The sequence below is a fragment of the Onychostoma macrolepis genome, chromosome 06 (genome assembly GCF_012432095.1).
Source record: "Onychostoma macrolepis isolate SWU-2019 chromosome 06, ASM1243209v1, whole genome shotgun sequence".
NCBI classification, from domain to species: Eukaryota; Metazoa; Chordata; class Actinopteri; order Cypriniformes; family Cyprinidae; genus Onychostoma; species Onychostoma macrolepis.
This window is the reverse complement of record NC_081160.1, coordinates 28,202,716-28,221,562: the sequence shown is the minus strand read 5'-3', so window position 1 is coordinate 28,221,562 and position 18,847 is coordinate 28,202,716. Positions and strand designations below refer to the sequence as shown.

The window sequence follows — 18,847 nt, the reverse complement described above, 5'->3', positions numbered from 1 at the left end:
CCCCTCAAATACTAGAAATTTAAAATACATTTTAAATACATTATTTAGTAATATGATTAATTTTAAATAAATTGTATGATAATATGCGAATTGCCACTGAGAATAATGGAAATATTAATAATTTTAAAAAGTCGCAATCCTGATTAAGCTCATGAAAACGGTTTATAACCAAAATTTGCATTTACATTAAACAACATTAATTTCAAAGCGCGGCTTTTCGTGAAAGAATCATTTAGTCCAGTTTTGTGAACCGGTTCTATTGATTCACTGAAAAGATCCGACTCTACTCTTCATTCACGAATCGGACGTCGCTAGACTAGTCACGTGATCGACATTGTCTTTATTTTTTTCTCATCGAGCGTTCGGTTGAGCGAAACGAATATTTGCGATATTTTCACGCGTAAAAGTGTTTTGTTTCGATGAGTTTATGTTTGTTTTTTAAGTATTTGATATCCACATAGATGCCAGGATTGAAATAAGAGCAGGAAATCTTTTGAGGAAGTGGAGTGACAGCCCCGCTGTAAATCAAGATGGCAGGTAACGTGCTTTAGTACATTTATTTAAAGCTTTATGAGGCGGTTTAAAGAGAATCGGCTCTGTTATCACTGTTGACTGTCATGACTCGTAATGCCTTTTCAATTTTTCTGATGTATTTTAGACGAAAGGTCATGAGCCTGGTGAATTTTTAAGTGGATTAACACTAGTTGCGAGTTGTGGAGCTAGCAGGACAGACTGGGATATTACAAAAGTACTGTGATAAGGAACTACTTTGGGCCAACAAGATCATTTATGTTGTATTAAATACTTTAGGTTGGAAATTATATAGTACATAATGAAGATAACATAGCTGAGCTGACAAGAGCTTGACTGTCAGTTTGTTAGCCAACCTGACCGGGGTCGATTCCGGATAACTCGTCTGGTTAACTGGTCACCTTTAAAATGCATTTCTAAAGTGTCATAGCTCAAGAACTGTTTGTATGTTATTGCACACTACGATTTAAAAGACATCTTCGCCTAGTAAGCGGGTTATTTGATGTAGAAACCTGAGTTGACATATACGTGAGATAAAAGCTAGCCTAACACTACGATACATGCCAAGGCTGTGTGTCAAAACCTAGTGAGCAGTCTAACTAGGCAGCACTTGCACTCAACCTTCTTGCAACGAAAAGACCAAAAATGCTGTCTAGGAAAGTAGCTTACTAGTAGGTTGTGAGTCACAGCCGAACTTCGTGTCACAGCAGCATGGCTTGAACCTGTCAGCTTGTCTACTAGACACTTGTCTGTCTCTTTGATCTTCAGTTTATGGTTTGTTTCCCCAGGTCTGTCTTTGTATTTTGAAGATGGTCATGATGATTTGGATGACTGTGAGTATACAGAACTCTTCAGCAACTTTACAAATCAACATATCTCCATCATTGTGACTGGGTCAATCTTATAAAACCTCTCAAGAACATGTCCCACTCAAATATTTTGATGGCAGAAGTGGTTTGTAATGGTATCTCTTTAACTGTTCTTGCTGTAAAGTAAATCATTTCCCATTAAACAAATCGCCTCTACTCTCTCATTCTGAATTTCTATTCATCTTTTAATAAGATTCCTGGTATGAATTTAAAAGATCTGGCATTTGATGCCACCTGGCTGTACTAACAAACTCAACGTTAATTTATACTCTGTCGTTAACTGTCCGTATGAATCTGTCTTGCAGTTGGATTCGATGACTATGGTTCAGAGTGTGATGGGATTCGGATAACAGCTTTCCTGGATGCAGGCCAGGATAATCTCACCCCTCTGGGCCGGCTGGAGAAATATGCTTTCAGTGAAAACGTCTTCAACAGGTGAGATGTAAAGCGTGTGGTCTGCAGTATAAAACGAGTAACTATCAGACATGTTATGTGAGATGGATTTCAGATGGATGTTTCTTTTTCTCTGAAATGCAATACTCAGTGTTTTCTTGGGAGTAGTATTAGGTTTTATATGTCCATCTTGTAACTATCACTCGAATATAAGTGAGATTTGATACAGAAAATATGAGGATAACTTTTTTTATGGCACAATAGTGGAACATAATTTGAAAAGTTTAAAGGCTTAAAGCGAACCTGATATGATGTTGGACCAGAAATACTTTGTAAGGAGCCAAACTTGTCATCGTAGAAGAACTTGGCTTTGACTGAATGTTTCTTGGGTGATTTCTGATATTTTGGCTTGGAAACATTATGAACATTAATCTGGAAAAATTGTTAATTTTTTTTTTTTTAACTTTTTTTTTTTCCAAATAGTTTTGTGCATATAAATTGCAAAGGCCCATGTGATGTGGACTGTTATGGTGTGCTTGATACATTTGATGTTTATTTTCAGGCAAATTGTGGCTCGTGGATTGCTGGATGTGCTCCGGGAGTTCAGTGATAATGAAAATGACTTCATCAGCGTCATGGAAACAGTGGCCAGAATGTCTGAGGATGGAGGTTTGTATGACTTCTGACTCTATTTGACTTGTTTAGAATGGCTGAACTGTACATAATATTGTAAATGTAATGTGATGTTACAGAACCGACAGTGCGAGCAGAGCTGATGGAACAGGTACCAAACATTGCCATGTTCCTTCATGAAAATCGCCCCAATTTCCCAGAAGCCTTCTCACGGTATCTGGTACCCATTGTGGTCCGGTATCTCACAGACCCTAATAACCAGGTGAGTTTTACTTTGAAAAACTGCCTGTTGTTTGAATCGTTTATCTGAATAGGAAATGATGACAAATATTTTTGAGTAGGGATGAGTTTAAAGGGGTTAAAATAGCCAATAACCTACTAGTGGGCACTAGTAAATAAATGTATAACAAAAAAAAAATACATATATGGTTAAATTAATAATATTGTTTTTATATATATATATATATATATATATATATATATATATATATATATATATATATTTAAAAGAATTTCAAATATATTTAAAATTTTAATTTTAATTGCTTAATTATAATTATAAATATATAATTTAATTCTAGAGAGAAAGAAAGAGAAAATAAGATTCAATATTTTCATTGGAACTGCTTAGGGGAACATTTTTAAACTTGCCGGAGAAGGTTCTGGTTGCTGACTGCATGCTCTGCTTTAACTTTTACTTTCACTATTGCATCTCTAAATTCATTCCATTTTATCGTTTATTCTGTAATACTCACAAAACCATCTAAAAAGCTCTTTTGTAATAGTCACAGTAAGTTTCACAACAATTATCAGATTGCTTGAGAAATGGTCCCATTATTATGCATAATCATTAGGCTTCCGTTTTTCAGTGAAGACAATGATAATTTTGTAATTGTTATTTAGCCTATTGGTTTGTTAAATATGCCACTTTCATGTTTGGTGTGGGGAGGGGGGAGTGAATGTACAGCGCTCTCTCCACCCTCAATACCCCAACTGCTCCCCGTGTGTGTGTCTGTGTGTGTGTCTACTTAACCATATTTTGGGGACAAATTTGTACCCAAAAGTGAGCTAAACCTGACAAAATCTCCAAAAACCTCCCTTTGGGGACGTCCTCATTTGTAAAACCAGTTTAAAAATAAAGTAAACACTGCAGAAAGTCTCCTGTAAGGGGTAGGTTTAGGTGTAGGGTTGGTGTAGGGCAATAGAATATACGGTTTGTACAGTATAAAAACCATTACACCTATGGAATGTCCCCATTTAGATAGCCAAGTAAACGTACGTGTGTGTACTTTGGATGGGTTAAATGCAGAGCCCGAATTCCGAGTATGGGTCACCATACTTGGCTGTATGTCACGTCACTTTCACTTGTTGGTGTTAAAGAAACACTGAATTAGTCATTTAGTTGTTTTAATCATTTAGACAACCCATTGAGTCAATTTTGTCTGTCCTTTTTCCCATAGGTGCGAAAGACGAGCCAGGCTGCTCTGCTGGTACTACTTGAACAGGGTTTGATGAGCAAGGCAGATATGGAGGGAAAGGTCTGCCCTGTGCTTCTGGAGCTCACGGAACCCAGCAGTGACGATGACTACAAGATCGAAGCAGTTGCGGTGAGTCTTTGTGTTTAAGAGAATGCTCTGCTGATTACTTTGAAGCGGAAAATACTCATCGTAAAAATATGTAAGCCATGAGCTTTCACAGGACTGAAAAGATAACAACTTGTTATTTCCTGTCATAACTTCATTCCATCTGTGACAGAATGCTTATCTGTGTACTGTCTGCATGATACTGTGTTACTGTGTTAATTGTTTTGTGGGTCGTGTTGAAATTTTCATGTTTTGGTCTCTGTGTTGACGGTGAATAATATTTTGTTGCAGATCATGTGCAAGCTTGTGACCATGTTGACTAAAGACACGGTGGAACACCTTTTATTGCTGCGCTTTTGTGAACTCTGCAGTGACGTCAGATTATTTCAAGTCCGCAAGGTAATGATACTCTGTGCTTCATAATTTGTGGAAGAGCTTAGAACTGTTTTGTGAAACATGTTCATAGTTGATGTGATGAACTGCATTGTGTGTGAAATGCATATGCTATACATACAATAATAATCACTTTGCGACCTAAAGTAAATCCAAAAATGGCTCAAAAAGGGAAGTTACTTTAAAATTTGTTTGCAGATGACTTTTGTTCATTTGTTCCTAATACAATGACATTAAAAATGAACTACTGTTCAAAACCTTGTGGTTGATACAAATTTGTTGCAAATTATTTGTTTCACAATAATGTTGTGAAATAATACTACAGTGTACAGTGTTCTTTGATTGCAAAGCTGAATTTTCAGCAGTCCTCAGTGTCACACGATTCTTCAGAAATCATTCCAATATGCTGATGCTTCAGAAATCATTTTAACTTGCTGACCCAAACTTTTGAACAGTAGTGTATTTCCCTTATTACAAAAGTGTGGAAATACCAAGTCCATGCAGCATTATATTATATCAGTATCATGAGACAAATAAGTAACAATCCAAAAAACACAGTGGACAGAAATGGCTTCCAAAAACAAGAAGCCTTGACACGGTGAAGTTGTGTTCTGGTACATGCATATGTTTGTGACTGTTTTGTCATTCAAATAAGTGCAGTAATAAAACTCAGGCGTACACTGTGTAGAAGAAGTCGTGAAGAATGTTAATCTACTTTTGCAACTCGTGCTGGGTTGGCAAGAAGCAGTGTTGCTTGAGTTGCAACAGGCCTCTGTTTACAACATAACAGAAGACAGAATTTGACCTCATTGCAAATGTCTAAACCTTCTATTACACTTTGTTTTTTATTTTTCTCTCACCATCAGGTTTGTGCTGCAAACTTTGGCGAGTTCTGTTCTATTGTTGGCCAGGAAGCCACAGAGAAACTTCTGGTGAGACTTGCTGCATTCCTCTTGTGCTTGTATTCAGAACAATACTGCAGTCACAGCCAGAATTAATGCATTTAATTATTTCTGAGTGCAAGACCCAGAAAACACCTTTCATCTTATAAAGCCTTAAAGTCTGTTTGTGTCTTTGTGCAGATTTTTGTTGACATGACATGCAAATGTGTTAACCAGCATTCTCTCTTTGTCCTCACCTCAGATGCCGAAGTTTTTTGACCTGTGCTCAGACAGTCTGTGGGGTATTCGGAAAGCCTGTGCTGAGTGCTTCATGGTTGTTTCAAATTGCACTTCTCCAGAGGTGCGGCGTACTAAATTGTCCCCCTTGTTCATCAACCTCATTAGTGATCAGTCACGCTGGGTAAGAGCAAAGAAACGCACACACTAACACTGTGTTCTAACAAGCTGTGACTCAGCATGTAATTTCTGTCCTCTCTGAAAGTGAACGTGGTTATTTGATGTTTATTAAGTGGATGTATAATGTGGAGTAGGATTTTGGATCAGTGAGATTTCTGAAATCTCTTTACATTTAATTATTATTATTTTTTTAAAGGGAATGGAACATATGCTTATATTCTTTTCCTTTACAGGTACGCCAGGCTGCGTTCCAGTCTCTAGGTCGTTTTATCTCCACGTTTGCCAACCCTTCAATCACAGGATTGCATTTTTGTGAGGATGGAACCCTCCGCGAGATACAGAAGATCTGCTCTGAGAGGTAAATGCACATGGTTTCTTTACTGTGACTGGGTTTGTACAGAAAAAAATACATGTTTGTAATTGAGTAGTTGTAGTCGGGTGTCAATCTTTATTGGAAACCTTGTATAATTAGGCTTTTTTTAATAAAGAAATTCATGCTTTTATTCAGCAAGGAGGGTTTAAATTGATCAGAAGTGACAGTAAAAGTTTGCATTTGTTAGAAAAAAAAAGTTAATTTTTTTCCCCCCTCTCAGATAAATTTTTATTATGGACTTTGTATTCAAAAGAGAATCCTGAAAAAATGGTTTACACCAAAAGCAATAACAAAGAAATAAATGAAGTAAGCAGCACAGTTGTTTTCAAAAGTGATAATTAAGGGATTGTTAAAAAATGTATAAATGTTTTGTGATAGCAAATCGGCATATTAGAATGATTTCTGAAAGAGCATGTGACACTGGAGGCTGGAGGAACGATGCTGAAAATTTAGCTTTTCCATCACAGGAATAAATTACATGTTATAATATATTAAAATTAAAAATATAATATTGCCATTTTACTGTCCTTTTCATCATAAAATGCAGCCTTGGTGAATGTAAGAGACTTCTTTCAAAAACATTACCTTTACATTTATATTTAGTCATTTAGCAGACGCTATTATCCAAAGCGACTTACAAATGAGGACAATAGAAGCAATCAAAACCAACAAAAGAGCAACAACATGCAAGTGCTATTACAAGCCTTGGTTAGCCTAATGCAGTACACACAGTTTTTTTTTTTTTTTTTTAAAGAAAACGAGTAGATAGAATATAGAAAAATGAAACCTAGTTTTTTTTTTTTTTATAAGAAACAAGTAGATATAATACAAAAAAGAAACTAGTGCAGTTTTACAAGAAAAGCTAGCAGTTAGAGAATAAATATGCAATTGATAGAGGGTAAAATGTGTTTTTTTTTTTTAATAAAAAGACAGATGGATAAAATAAAATTAGAATAGAGAGTGCTAGAGTTAGAGGGTCAAATAAAGATGGAAGAGATGAGTTTTTAGCCGTTTCTTGAAGATGGGTAAGGATTGAGCTGCTCGGATTGAGTTGGGCAGGTCATTCCACCAGATGGGAACAGTTAATGAAAAAGTGACAAAAACTAATTTGCATAACAAAAAATGCGTTCTTTTCGGCTCATTAAAAAACATTAAAAAGTCTTGGAGACCGGAAATGTTTGAACAGTAGTATAGTTTTTAGTTACTACTTTATATTGAATACATTTTTGAAACTCTTTTGCACAACTGTCTTTGTAGCCACGGGCAGGAAGTGACTACCAGCAACTCCAGTAACATCCGCAATGCCTCCATTGCTGGTTCTCCAGGCAGACTCATTCAGCCCCATTCAGAGCAGCTACAATCCACTTCAGTTCTGACGGGTCCACCATCGCATCCTCCAGAAGGAAATTCCTCTACCCAACCCCAAAAAGATGCCACCAGCTTGGGCCACCCTGAACACTCAGCCCCTTTGTCCCACCAGCAGACGGAAGAGTGCACGCTGTTCAACTCCTTCACCTTCTGGAGAGCCCCACTACCTGACATCACCCAAGACCTGGAACTCTTACAAGAAGAGAAAAGAGATGAGGTGATAGAGAAACAAGATGAGACCATGAGGGAGACGGAAGGTGAGGGGAAAGAAGACGTGCCAAGTTTAGATTCACAAGGCCCAGCCACCAGCTCTCAGATCCAGAAGGTTCTGGACTGTCTTCAGCCTCACCTGGATGATCCTGATGTGCAAGGTGATTGCAAAAAGAGCCCATGTTCTTTTTACCTTTTCCACACAAGGACATGGTTATTTATTTCCCTGTGTGCTTTCCACTCGCAGCTCAAGTGAAGGTGTTGTCCGCTGCGCTGAAAGCTGCCCAGCTGGAGAGTCAGACAGAAGATGCAGATGAGTCTGTGTCAGAGAGTAACGGTTCCACAGGCTCCCCGACGACCGATGAGCTCAGTGCCATGAGTGAACTCTCACTGACAGACGCACAGATCTCAGACTCACCCTCCAGTTCACCAGTGCTGGTCGATGACTCTGAACACAGCAGTGAGGTGAGAGGACGATTTTGTAGTTAATAAATTTCAAAGAATGTTTTTTTTTTTTTGTCTCTGAGGAAAAAACATTTAAAAGAAATGGTCTTTCATATTTTAATGTTTGAAATATGAAATTTAATTAATGTAATAATGCTCACAATGTTTAAAAATGTTTCTCTTATTATTATTATTATTTAGACTGTCAGTGTATGTAATTAAATTAAAAGGTTTTTTATTTTCATAACCCTAATAATAATAATACAATTATATATTATAATAATATTGTAAAAAAAAAAAAGAAGAAAAAAAGCTAATTCAAATGTTAAAAAAAATTATTCAACCATTTTTTAAAATATTAAAATTATAGTTTACATTTCATTGGTATTAATGTTTTTATCATCATCATCATCATCATCATCATCATTATTATTATTATTAATAGATATTTAATCAAAAAAATTCCATAGCAGTATTTGCTAAGAAAAGCCCCCAAATGAAGAATCTACATTATTGTGGAAAAATATCTATATTTCATGTAGTGTCAATTAATATATTAAGTCATAACAATAATACAAGGAGAATAATGTTGTTTTAAATGTTTTTTTAAACAGTTGCCATTATTTGACATGCCTTGGCAGCTCCCCATTTGCATTTTTATGTAAATCGGTTTATGCAAATGTCATTAGAAGGAAGTGCTGGCACAGTAACTCTACAGTAGAGAGTTGATTATATATGCAGTTATGTGTGTGCACACAGGAGTCAGAACTAATAGAAAATGTGGAGGAGGACAAAGATTCAGACACAGCTAAAATGTGTGAGGAGGAGAAGTCTAAAGTTCAGGTAATGTACTGCTCTGGATATGTACAGTGACTTATAAAGCAGAATGAAAAAAATCTTGCATGTCTTAACATAAAAATCTGCTAGCTTTCCACTGGCCTTGATTTTTGAGGTAGTTGTACAAACCTTAGGTGTTATTGTGCCAGCTGTTCATTTGCAGTTATTAAGGATTTATTCATGACACAAGCACATTAAATGTACAAAGAAATTCCTCCTAGGAATAAGACTATTTCAGATAGTAGTTTATTAAATCTATGATGTTTCCTAACAATCATTCTTTCTGTCGTTGCAGAATGTAATTCCACAGCAGTTGCTGGATCAGTATCTGTCCATGACAGACCCCGCTCGAGCTCAGACCGTAGACACTGAGATCGCCAAACACTGTGCATTCAGCTTGCCAGGCGTCGCCCTAACGCTGGGCAGACAGAACTGGCACTGCCTCAAAGACACATATGAGACCCTTGCTACAGACGTACAGGTAAAACATCCTCTCAATCTACAATGCTGGTGTTATTTGTTGAAAAGTTTTAGCAAAACTCTGTGTCTAATGTTAGTACAGTACTGTAACACTTCACTTTATAATTGTTACATAAACCTATATTATTAATATATATAATTAAACAATATTTTTTCTGTGCCACATTATTATTGATTATTGTTTGTCTTTATTTTGTAAATATTTTAAAAATGAGGAATAGGCACAATAGCTTCAGTAGTTGTTAAATGAAATACTATTGAATGTGTTACAGTGGAAGGTGCGGCGGACGCTGGCGTTCTCTATCCACGAGTTGGCAGTGATTCTGGGTGATCAGCTGACCGCGGCTGACCTGGTGCCCATTTTTAACGGCTTCCTCAAAGATCTCGATGAGGTGCGGATAGGAGTCCTCAAACACCTGTATGATTTCTTGAAGGTGAGAATATGAAATTTCCTCAATTTGGAAGACAGAATATATTAGCATTTTATACCAAGAGCTTTGAAAATAAATTGCCTATACTGAAAATAAATGCTTCATGATTCAAGAATTATAATTTTAGACAGTTTTTATATATTTCTTCTTTTTTTAGTTTCTTAAATTATTATAAATGTTTAATTACAAATTTTATGAGCATGTCATGGCTGTCCCAAACAGTGTTATTGTAGTAGATTTTTTTTTTAATAGAAGTAATTTTGTTATGTGCTTTTGTCATTTTTCTTTTTTAATAATTCTATATATCTTTTATTTATTTTTGGTTTTAGTCATTTTAGCACTTTCATCTTAACCTTGTTTATTTCGGTTAGCTGCTGATGCAACATTTCTCTTTTAAATTTTTCATCTAATATTTATATTTCATCTCTATTTCAATTACAGAAAACTATTTTTAATCGTTTTGTTTTAGTTGTTTTAGTCTCAACAACACTGGCTCTAACAAATCTTTCTACGTTGTTTTTTTGTAGCTTCTTCATGCCGATAAGCGTCGGGAGTATCTGTATCAGCTGCAGGAGTTCATGGTGACGGACAACAGCCGAAATTGGAGATTCCGCTATGAGCTTGCAGAGTACGTGCTACTTTGTAACATGCTTCGTTGACAATGTAGCTTTTGTAGCTCTCAAGTGTGATCTCACTCTTGTGGCATTTGTCTGTGTCTGTGTATTTAGGCAGCTCATCCTGATCATTGAGTTGTACAGCCACAACGACGTGTATGACTACCTCAGACAGATCGCACTTAACCTTTGCTCCGACAAAGTGTCAGAAGTGCGGTGGATCTCCTATAAACTGGTGCGTCGTGTTGCCTTCAGTTGTCAAAAATAGCAACAACATTACAATGCCTTTCACTAGCTGTATTGTTTGAGTTTGTGTTCTGCTTTAAGTAACTCCACTGGACTGTTTTTAACCTTGGCTTATAGGCTGTTTACACCTGGTATTACCATCCACACTTGTATTTAGTGACAAATTTGTCTTGTGAATGTGTGTAGGTGGTGGAGATCCTGCTTAAGTTGTATGCCTGTCAAGCTCATGATCTGGGTCTGAATTTCATTAATGAGCTCATTATGAGATTCTGCCACTGTCCCAAATGGGTCGGACGTCAGGCATTCGCATTCATTTGCCAGGTAAAATTTACATCAGGTTTTTAGTGTTATACAGGATTTACAGTCACACCATCTTTACACATTTCTCTCATTCATAGATCTCATATTTTTGATGGTGTTAATTTCAAGTTTCAATAATTATTTTGCATAGAGAGTAGTACTGTAGTTTTTTCCGAGACACTGTGGGATTCATAATTCTGAAATTGGTGATATCAGAATAACAAACTGGTGTGCAAATAATTTATTTTGTTTTGTATTTTCAAAAGAGAACCAAGGTCCGACACTGAGTGCTCTTGGATGTTATATCTAACAATGTGTGAGAATGATTAATTCATTTCTTATGTTTCCACGTAGGCCATTGTGGAGGAGGACTGTATGCCCATTGACCAGTTTGCACAACACCTTTTACCCAGTCTGCTCAGCCTCTCGTCAGATCCTGTACCCAATGTACGTGTGCTGGTGGCCAAGGCGTTACGGCAGAGCGTGTTGGAAAAACGTAAGATTCACTCTTCACTCACACATTATAAAGACAACTTAGAAGATGCCTGCATTACAGGATGTTATGCATGCATTCACTCCTTCATTAGGCCTTCCAAGGGCTTAAATTAAATTAATGGACCAAAACCACAGCATGTAGTAGTAGTATTATTATTATTTATTTTATTTTTATTTTTTTTAAAAGGGATTCTTTTATTTGAAGTTCTTGCAGTTCTTTAGATTTATCTTAATGTAGGCTAGTGGCCATTTAACTTAATTTTAAACAAACTGTCACTATTAGTAGCACAAAAAATAAAATGTTTTTCTAAATAAGTATTGGTGTAAGTGTCACTGTTTAGGCATGGGTTCTGATCACCTATGTCTGTGCTCTGATTTCAGCGTACTTCAAGGACCCAGGCAGCGCTTACTCGGATGAGCTGGAAGAGGCTCTGTCTGAGCTGAGGATGGACAAGGACAGGGACGTGCGGTTCTTTGCCACACTGGATCCCAACAGAAACGTCATGGACACAGCAGCGTTAATTTAGCACCATGTACTGTCCGCACACATGAACAAGCACCAGCAGGAACAACACTAAACGGATTCACAGACAAGTGTTTACAAATAGGAACTACTGACCAAGACCTTCGCACACACAATGTATCCTTATCCTCTCCTGATACGCTCCACATTTGACAGTGCATGCATATATTATGCATTATACACAAAACAGCCTCATTTATAAAACGTTTCTACTGATATGTAGCTAAATCTAAAATTGGATCCTTAAAATATGCAAATGTATGCGTATTTATGGTAATACGACTAATACAGCCTTGCAAATTAATCTTCTACAGTGGTTTTCACCATTTAGATGATTAAATTGTGAGATTGCCTTGTCAAGCAATTACAAATGACAATTACAAACACAAGGACCACTCAACCTCTCACTTACACAGCCAAACACACACACACACACTTTCAAACACAGAACAACCATCTCACCTCTCTGAATGGTGCAAGATTTTATTTGCACCTTTGCGGCAGCAGAAAGTATTTGGAGACACAAGACGCATCTTAACGATGGATTGCGTCGTTTCTCTTCATCAGACCGTTCAGATGCTACCAGCTGCCCCTCCAAAGCTAACTGTACATTTGTACTACTTTTTTTTTTTTTTTTTTTTTCCTCCATTTCCTTTTCTTGTGGATTTCTTAAAACAAAAAGGACTAAGAAGACATAAGCAGACTGACACAGTGAAGTGCTACTAACTCAGGGAGACCTGATATTCAGATTTTTTTAAAGCTGCAATGCCGCAAAATGGTATCGAGCTGAGCCCAAGTGATGCTGCAGAATTTTTGCTGCATTTACCAACCTCCTGTTTACCTGGCCCTCAGGATCCACCCAGATTGTTGCGGGAAACGGTGTTTAGAAACGGCAAATGAGTGAATTTTTGCAGCTCAGGAGCCGAAAACCTCCCTCTCTTTTTGCTCAAACCTTTTGTAGCTCACAAGAATTTGCTATTGTCTTTCAATACTGACATTTTAATGTACATGTTTTTTCTGCGTGTTTTGAATGTGATCCAGTTGTACGTAACCTCCTCGTCTTCCCTGATTGGTGGAGAGCGGTTTTATTCCTCGCCGTTTTTTAATAAAAGGGGCCAGTATTTTAGAGAGGTGTCAGGAGTTGCTTTCCAAGCAACCTTTACAGCCACTAGACGACATTTAGACACTGGACAACCAGAATTGTCAGACATGTCTGGTTTTAAGAAATTACATTAAAATATTAATAAAATCTTGATTGGTTCATTCTGAGCTAAGAGGGCCTGGCCTGCAGAGGGCACTGCTTGGTTGTCTGTGGAAAACGCCGCACTTCTGACACTTTGTGTTTAGTCAGATTTGCACTAGTTAATCAAAGCACGCCATGATTCCTCTCATTCAGACAATTCCCAAATTTGCTTTATACTAAATAAGCTATTTTGTGCTTGAAGTTGATATGACGGACCATCTGATTTTATAAAGCATGGTTGTGCTGCTCTTGGCATCGGTTAACTCGCGTCTAGCTGCTGATTGGTTATCAGTATGCCTGTTTTTATGGTTTATATATTTAAATTAGGAGGACTGGACCCACATCAGCATGTAAGGGCAAACTTTGCCAAGAGCACTTTACTATTAAGGGTTCAATGGAAAGAAAATCGCAGGTCCTTGTTTTATACAGTATATATAATAATTAATAAATAAATCTGTTGGACCGGATGAATCATGATAAAATCAGTGATTCAGATTTTTTTAAATAAGGCAACTGTCTTGACCAAACTCAAGTGGTGCTCGGATCTGGTACATTTATTCTCACAGATGTGTATATGGAATATGTTTATGGATTGTGTATATGGAATTGTTTAAAAAAAAAAAAAAAAAAAAAAGATAGGTTTAGTTTAGCTCTGAAATACAGCCTGTGATCAAATTGATAATATGATTTTATTGATGATATCTACAGGAGTCGAGGCCAGTCTTTTTATTTTTTTCCTGTGGCGATATTTGGCTTGGAATTGTAACAGGGGAAGTTGTTTTCCTTCTGTTCCCGTGTGTGTTTGTGTGTCTGCATGCGTCTGTGTGTGGCTGTTTGTCCTTTTTTGTTTCTTTGTTCCCCCCCCCATATGGACCATGTTGAAAGTAGATATATATTTTGTTAGATTGTTATATTTTCCCCAATAAATTCTCCTGTGATTTACTGAGGCACTGATGTGTCAACTAAACCACTTCAAACTGTCTGCATATGTACTGATCCACTAGTTTTCCAGTAATGTTACAATATTATGATACAAGCATCTGATTCGATTCTTTTGCCCCCTTTTATTCTTCTCAGTGTATCATGTTCAAAGATTTTATATCCTAACCTTTCAGGTTACAACCTTTGTAATTTTCTGTGCATCTCTTTTAAATACATTTTATGTATTGTTATTTTTAGTATTCATTAATTAAAATAATATAAATTTGAAATAATTTCTCAATTGTGCTTTTTATTCTGAAGACAGTTAATCTAGAAATCACCAGATCAACTGATTCTTTTGCACCTTACATATGTGACCCTGGAGCACAAAACCAGTCTTAAGTCACTGGTTGCAGCAATAGCCAGAAATGCATTGTATGGGTCAAAATTATAGATTTTTCTTTTATGCCAAAAATCATTAGTATATTAAGTAAAGATCATGTTCCATGAAGATATTTTGTAAATTTACTCCTGTAAATATATCAAAACGTCGTTTTTGATTAGTAATATGCATTGCTAAGAATTCATTTTGACAACTTTAAAGGCGATTTTTCTCAATATTTTTATTTTTATTTATTTTTTTCACCCTCAGATTCCAGATTTTCAAATAGTTGTATCTCAGCCAAATATTGTCCGATCCTAACAAACCATACATCAATGGAAAGCTTATTTATTCAGCTTTCAGATGATGTATAAAACGTGATGTATAAAAATTGACACTTAAGACTGGTTTTGTGGTCCAGGGTCACATATTAATAAAGAGCATTCTTGCATTATTGTAATATTTAAGAGTGCAGTTAACATTTGCTGTACATTTTGATTTATTATGAAAATGTTTTCAAAAGTATTTTATTATTTTTGTTATTACATATAACTTAATTAAATATTGTTTTTTATACATTTAAGAGAGAGAAAAATATATAAATAAATAAAAATCATAACTCTCCCTATTGGACTTCTGCTTAATTGACCCTACTAGCATGATGAAATAATAATAATAATAATAATAATAATATTAGTAGTAGTACATTTATTTTGTGTAATCATAATTAATGACGTTTAATCTGTCATTTATAATAATTATTACATGACTTTTACGCTGCCTTCGCCATCAACTCAGATATCCTTCCGCAGTATTAGCCCCCGTTTCATATAGTGATATATATACTTAAATTGTAAATATATATTGTATTCCGTCCATTAAACGTTTATATATACGTTTGCATCGCATCAAAGCAGTATTTTCCCGTTCGATAGACTTTTGTTGTGTAGCAGAGAAAGATTTTACTTCCGGTTCGCCTTTTCCGGTCCTCTTTCCTGCCTCCGGTTCAAGATGGTGAGTCGCGAGCCTTCGCGATTGATTCGTGAATATGTTTTAGTATATGAAATCTCTTTTATACACCCAAGAAAACTGTGTGATCACAAAGTATAGTTAGTAACGTATTTGATTTTATTAAATGTGGGCCACTATATCGGATTATTGGACAGTTTTAGTAAGACGTTTGTGAAGATGGCTAGCATGTGCTGCATCTGCTGTAGCACGCGGCATGAACAGGCCTGTTACTCTGTATATATGAAGTAAAATACTTCCATTTAATGCTTATTATCGCCTATTAGTTCTTCAGCGTACTGATGCTTGTTGTGTTATAGTCGTTATTTTGCTTATGTAGGAAGACGCTGCAGCCTGTCAGTGCTTGAGTGTAAACTGAGCTGATATGAAGATTGATGCTGTATCTAACTTGGTATTCAAGTGTAATATACACTTAAGAGTTGATCGACACGGTGATTATTTTAGTACTTTTGGCAGTCATGTATTTTGATTGGTGCAAAAATAAAAACATCCATTTTCAATCTTTGGAAATTTATTTAAGATCTGTACGTAGTTCCTATGGTAATGCAACACCTTGAAATATCAGGAAATACCAATTTTCAAATGTCCAAAAATGAAAAAAAAAAAAAAATAATTAATTAAATATGATGTCTGTAAGTGGTTCTCATTGTAATGATCCTGGAAATGAAATTTTTAGACATTTTAAAATGGTAAGTTAATGATTGGCTATTTATTTTATGTATAAACGGAATAATGGAAATCCTAAAAATATAATTTTTTTATTGATTTACAATTTCCTGATATTTCCAGGATTTACATTACTATTGGAACCACATACAAATCTTAGTTTATTTTTTACGTTTTTATATAATTTTTGGAAATTTGAAAATTTTGATTTCTGCCGTGTGCTGATTTTTCCAGGATTTGTTACTATGAGAACTGCATACAGGGCTCAAATTGAATTTTTAACATTTAGCCTAATTTGTTTTCCATTTTTATTTTAATAGTTTTTGAAAATTAGAAAAATGTGAATTTCTGATAAATTAAAATTAATCATATTAATTAATTAAAATTTAGCACAAGCAACAAATGGCTCTCGAGGAAAAAGCTTTGTGTAAAAATTTAAATTATATTATGCAATTTTTAAATAGCTTATGAACAACTGGGAAATGTATGTAAATTCATTGGGCAGAAGGTGTAGGATGTTAATTGCATTATATTCTATACTCCTAATGATTAAATTTTTCCATTTTGAATTGACAGACTAAGAAGAGAAGGAACAACGGACGTGCAAAGAAGGGCCGTGGTCATGTCCAGCCCATCCGTTGCACCAACTGTGCCCGCTGTGTTCCTAAGGACAAGGCCATCAAGAAGTTTGTCATCAGGAACATTGTGGAGGCTGCCGCTGTGAGGGACATCTCAGAAGCTAGTGTGTTTGACTGTAAGTGGCTGTTTTAACTACCTAAACCTTGCCAAAGTCTTAATGTGTGCTATTCCTTGTAATTTTTAATTCTTTTTTTATATCCCTATTCCTCCTCCTGTGTAGCATACGTATTGCCCAAGCTGTACGTGAAGCTGCATTACTGTGTTAGCTGTGCCATCCACAGCAAGGTGGTGAGAAACAGATCCCGGGAGGCCCGCAAGGACCGAACACCACCTCCCCGCTTCAGGCCCAGTGTAAGTACAATCAAATTCTGTTGCAGGCCAGTCTGTAATAATTAGTAGGGTTAAAGTGCATGCATTGTATTTTGTTACTTGGTGTTTATGTGCATCTCAGCATTTTCTTTTCCTGCATTTTCTTCATTTTCCTTTTTTCCTGCAGGGTGCTGCACCCAGAGCTCCTCCAAAGCCCATGTGAAGCAAATCAACTGTCACATTCTGTGCATTTTTATGCAGAAAAATAAAATATCTAAAACAGGTTCTGGTGTTTCATCGTTTTGATTGTTGCTGCATGATGGTTTCACTGCATTTGTTACTGCCGTGTGGTTTGGAGTTCTATCAAATTTAATAAGAAGTCCTTCACTTTTTATCATGTAATTAATTTTAAAATAGTGCTGTCAAACAATTAATCGTGATTAATTGCATCCAAAATAAAAGATTTAGGTTACATAATGTGTGTGTACAGTGTATATTATGTATATATAAATACACACACATACAGTATATATTTTGGGAATATTTACATGCACATTTATATTCTTATATTTTATATTAGAAATAAATATATTTAATATATAAACATAACTTTTTTCTTAGATATATACATGCATGTGTTTGTATTTATATATACATAATAAATATACACAGCACACGTATGTAAACAAAAACTTTTATTTTGGATGCGATTAATCGTTTGACAGCACTATTTTAAAACTTATCATTCTCTGTTATAGTAGGTGAACATATCCCAATAGTTTTTTATATTATTTACGTTTTTTTAATAAAAACACCTCAAAGAAATATGGCTGTTTTAATACTTTTTATTTCACTTAATATTTATCTTATATGATCCTAATTATTTTAGGAATAGTAATAAGAAAAAGTGTTATAGTTATATGAAATAGATCCAACAAGTAATATTATGTGCTGAATATATTAAAAATTGATTAATCATCTGATGATTTAAGATACTTTAATGAAATAACATATTTTAGAGAATTTTAAATAACTGCATGGATAAATGTTATCCTTCCAGCTTTTTGCTAGTTTAAATCATTCATAAAGTACAGACAGACTCCAATTTTTTATCTTAAATTTTTGCATAAGTTAACTCACCTTATTTTTATATAAACTCAGGTGTACTAAATTCAGGATTGAACAGTCAGAGTATGTCATAATATGAAGATTGTGACTTCAAGATTTTCTGCATGTAATAAGTAATACACCCATATGTTATATAAATATTTGCATGTGCACTTGTAAATGCACATACTTGCATCCTAACTGCTTTAGTCACTCTCAGATGGAAAAGTAACACTTAAAGTCCAGTGACTGTAAATGGGTTCATTAAATCAATGAAATATTCCCAAATACAGAATAAATACAATTCAAATAAGTACAATTACAGAATAAATTGATGAAAAATTCTTATGAAAAAGTTTTTCAAAGAAATAAAGCCATGTTAGATGCCTTTTTGTCAGCAGCATTATTCCCCTTATTTGCCATCTGTTACTTTAGGATTTTGAAAAGTGCTGAGTGTCACTAAGTCTTAGTGATCTCCTTAGTGAGGTGTGTTCATAATCAGCCTGCTGTATTCAGTCAGACACGCACAG

General features: G+C 35.4%; 2 protein-coding genes across 2 annotated transcripts; both read left to right on the top strand.

Moving 5' to 3' along the window:
* The first annotated feature begins 312 nt into the window (after positions 1-312).
* Positions 313-14,207, top strand: ppp4r1l (protein phosphatase 4, regulatory subunit 1-like). Its single transcript, XM_058779889.1, has 20 exons — positions 313-537; positions 1,320-1,364; positions 1,706-1,835; positions 2,356-2,462; positions 2,546-2,688; positions 3,887-4,033; positions 4,301-4,408; positions 5,269-5,334; positions 5,546-5,704; positions 5,934-6,058; positions 7,331-7,812; positions 7,899-8,116; positions 8,855-8,938; positions 9,228-9,413; positions 9,685-9,846; positions 10,371-10,471; positions 10,572-10,692; positions 10,890-11,024; positions 11,358-11,499; positions 11,880-14,207. The coding sequence occupies exons 1-20, from the start codon at positions 531-533 to the stop codon at positions 12,023-12,025; spliced, it is 2,814 nt and encodes a 937-aa protein (XP_058635872.1). The 5' UTR covers positions 313-530; the 3' UTR covers positions 12,026-14,207.
* Positions 14,208-15,457: 1,250 nt separating this feature from the next.
* On the top strand, positions 15,458-17,494 carry rps26l (ribosomal protein S26, like). Its single transcript, XM_058779218.1, has 4 exons — positions 15,458-15,581; positions 16,839-17,016; positions 17,122-17,252; positions 17,398-17,494. The coding sequence occupies exons 1-4, from the start codon at positions 15,579-15,581 to the stop codon at positions 17,431-17,433; spliced, it is 348 nt and encodes a 115-aa protein (XP_058635201.1). The 5' UTR covers positions 15,458-15,578; the 3' UTR covers positions 17,434-17,494.
* The last annotated feature ends 1,353 nt before the right edge of the window (positions 17,495-18,847 follow it).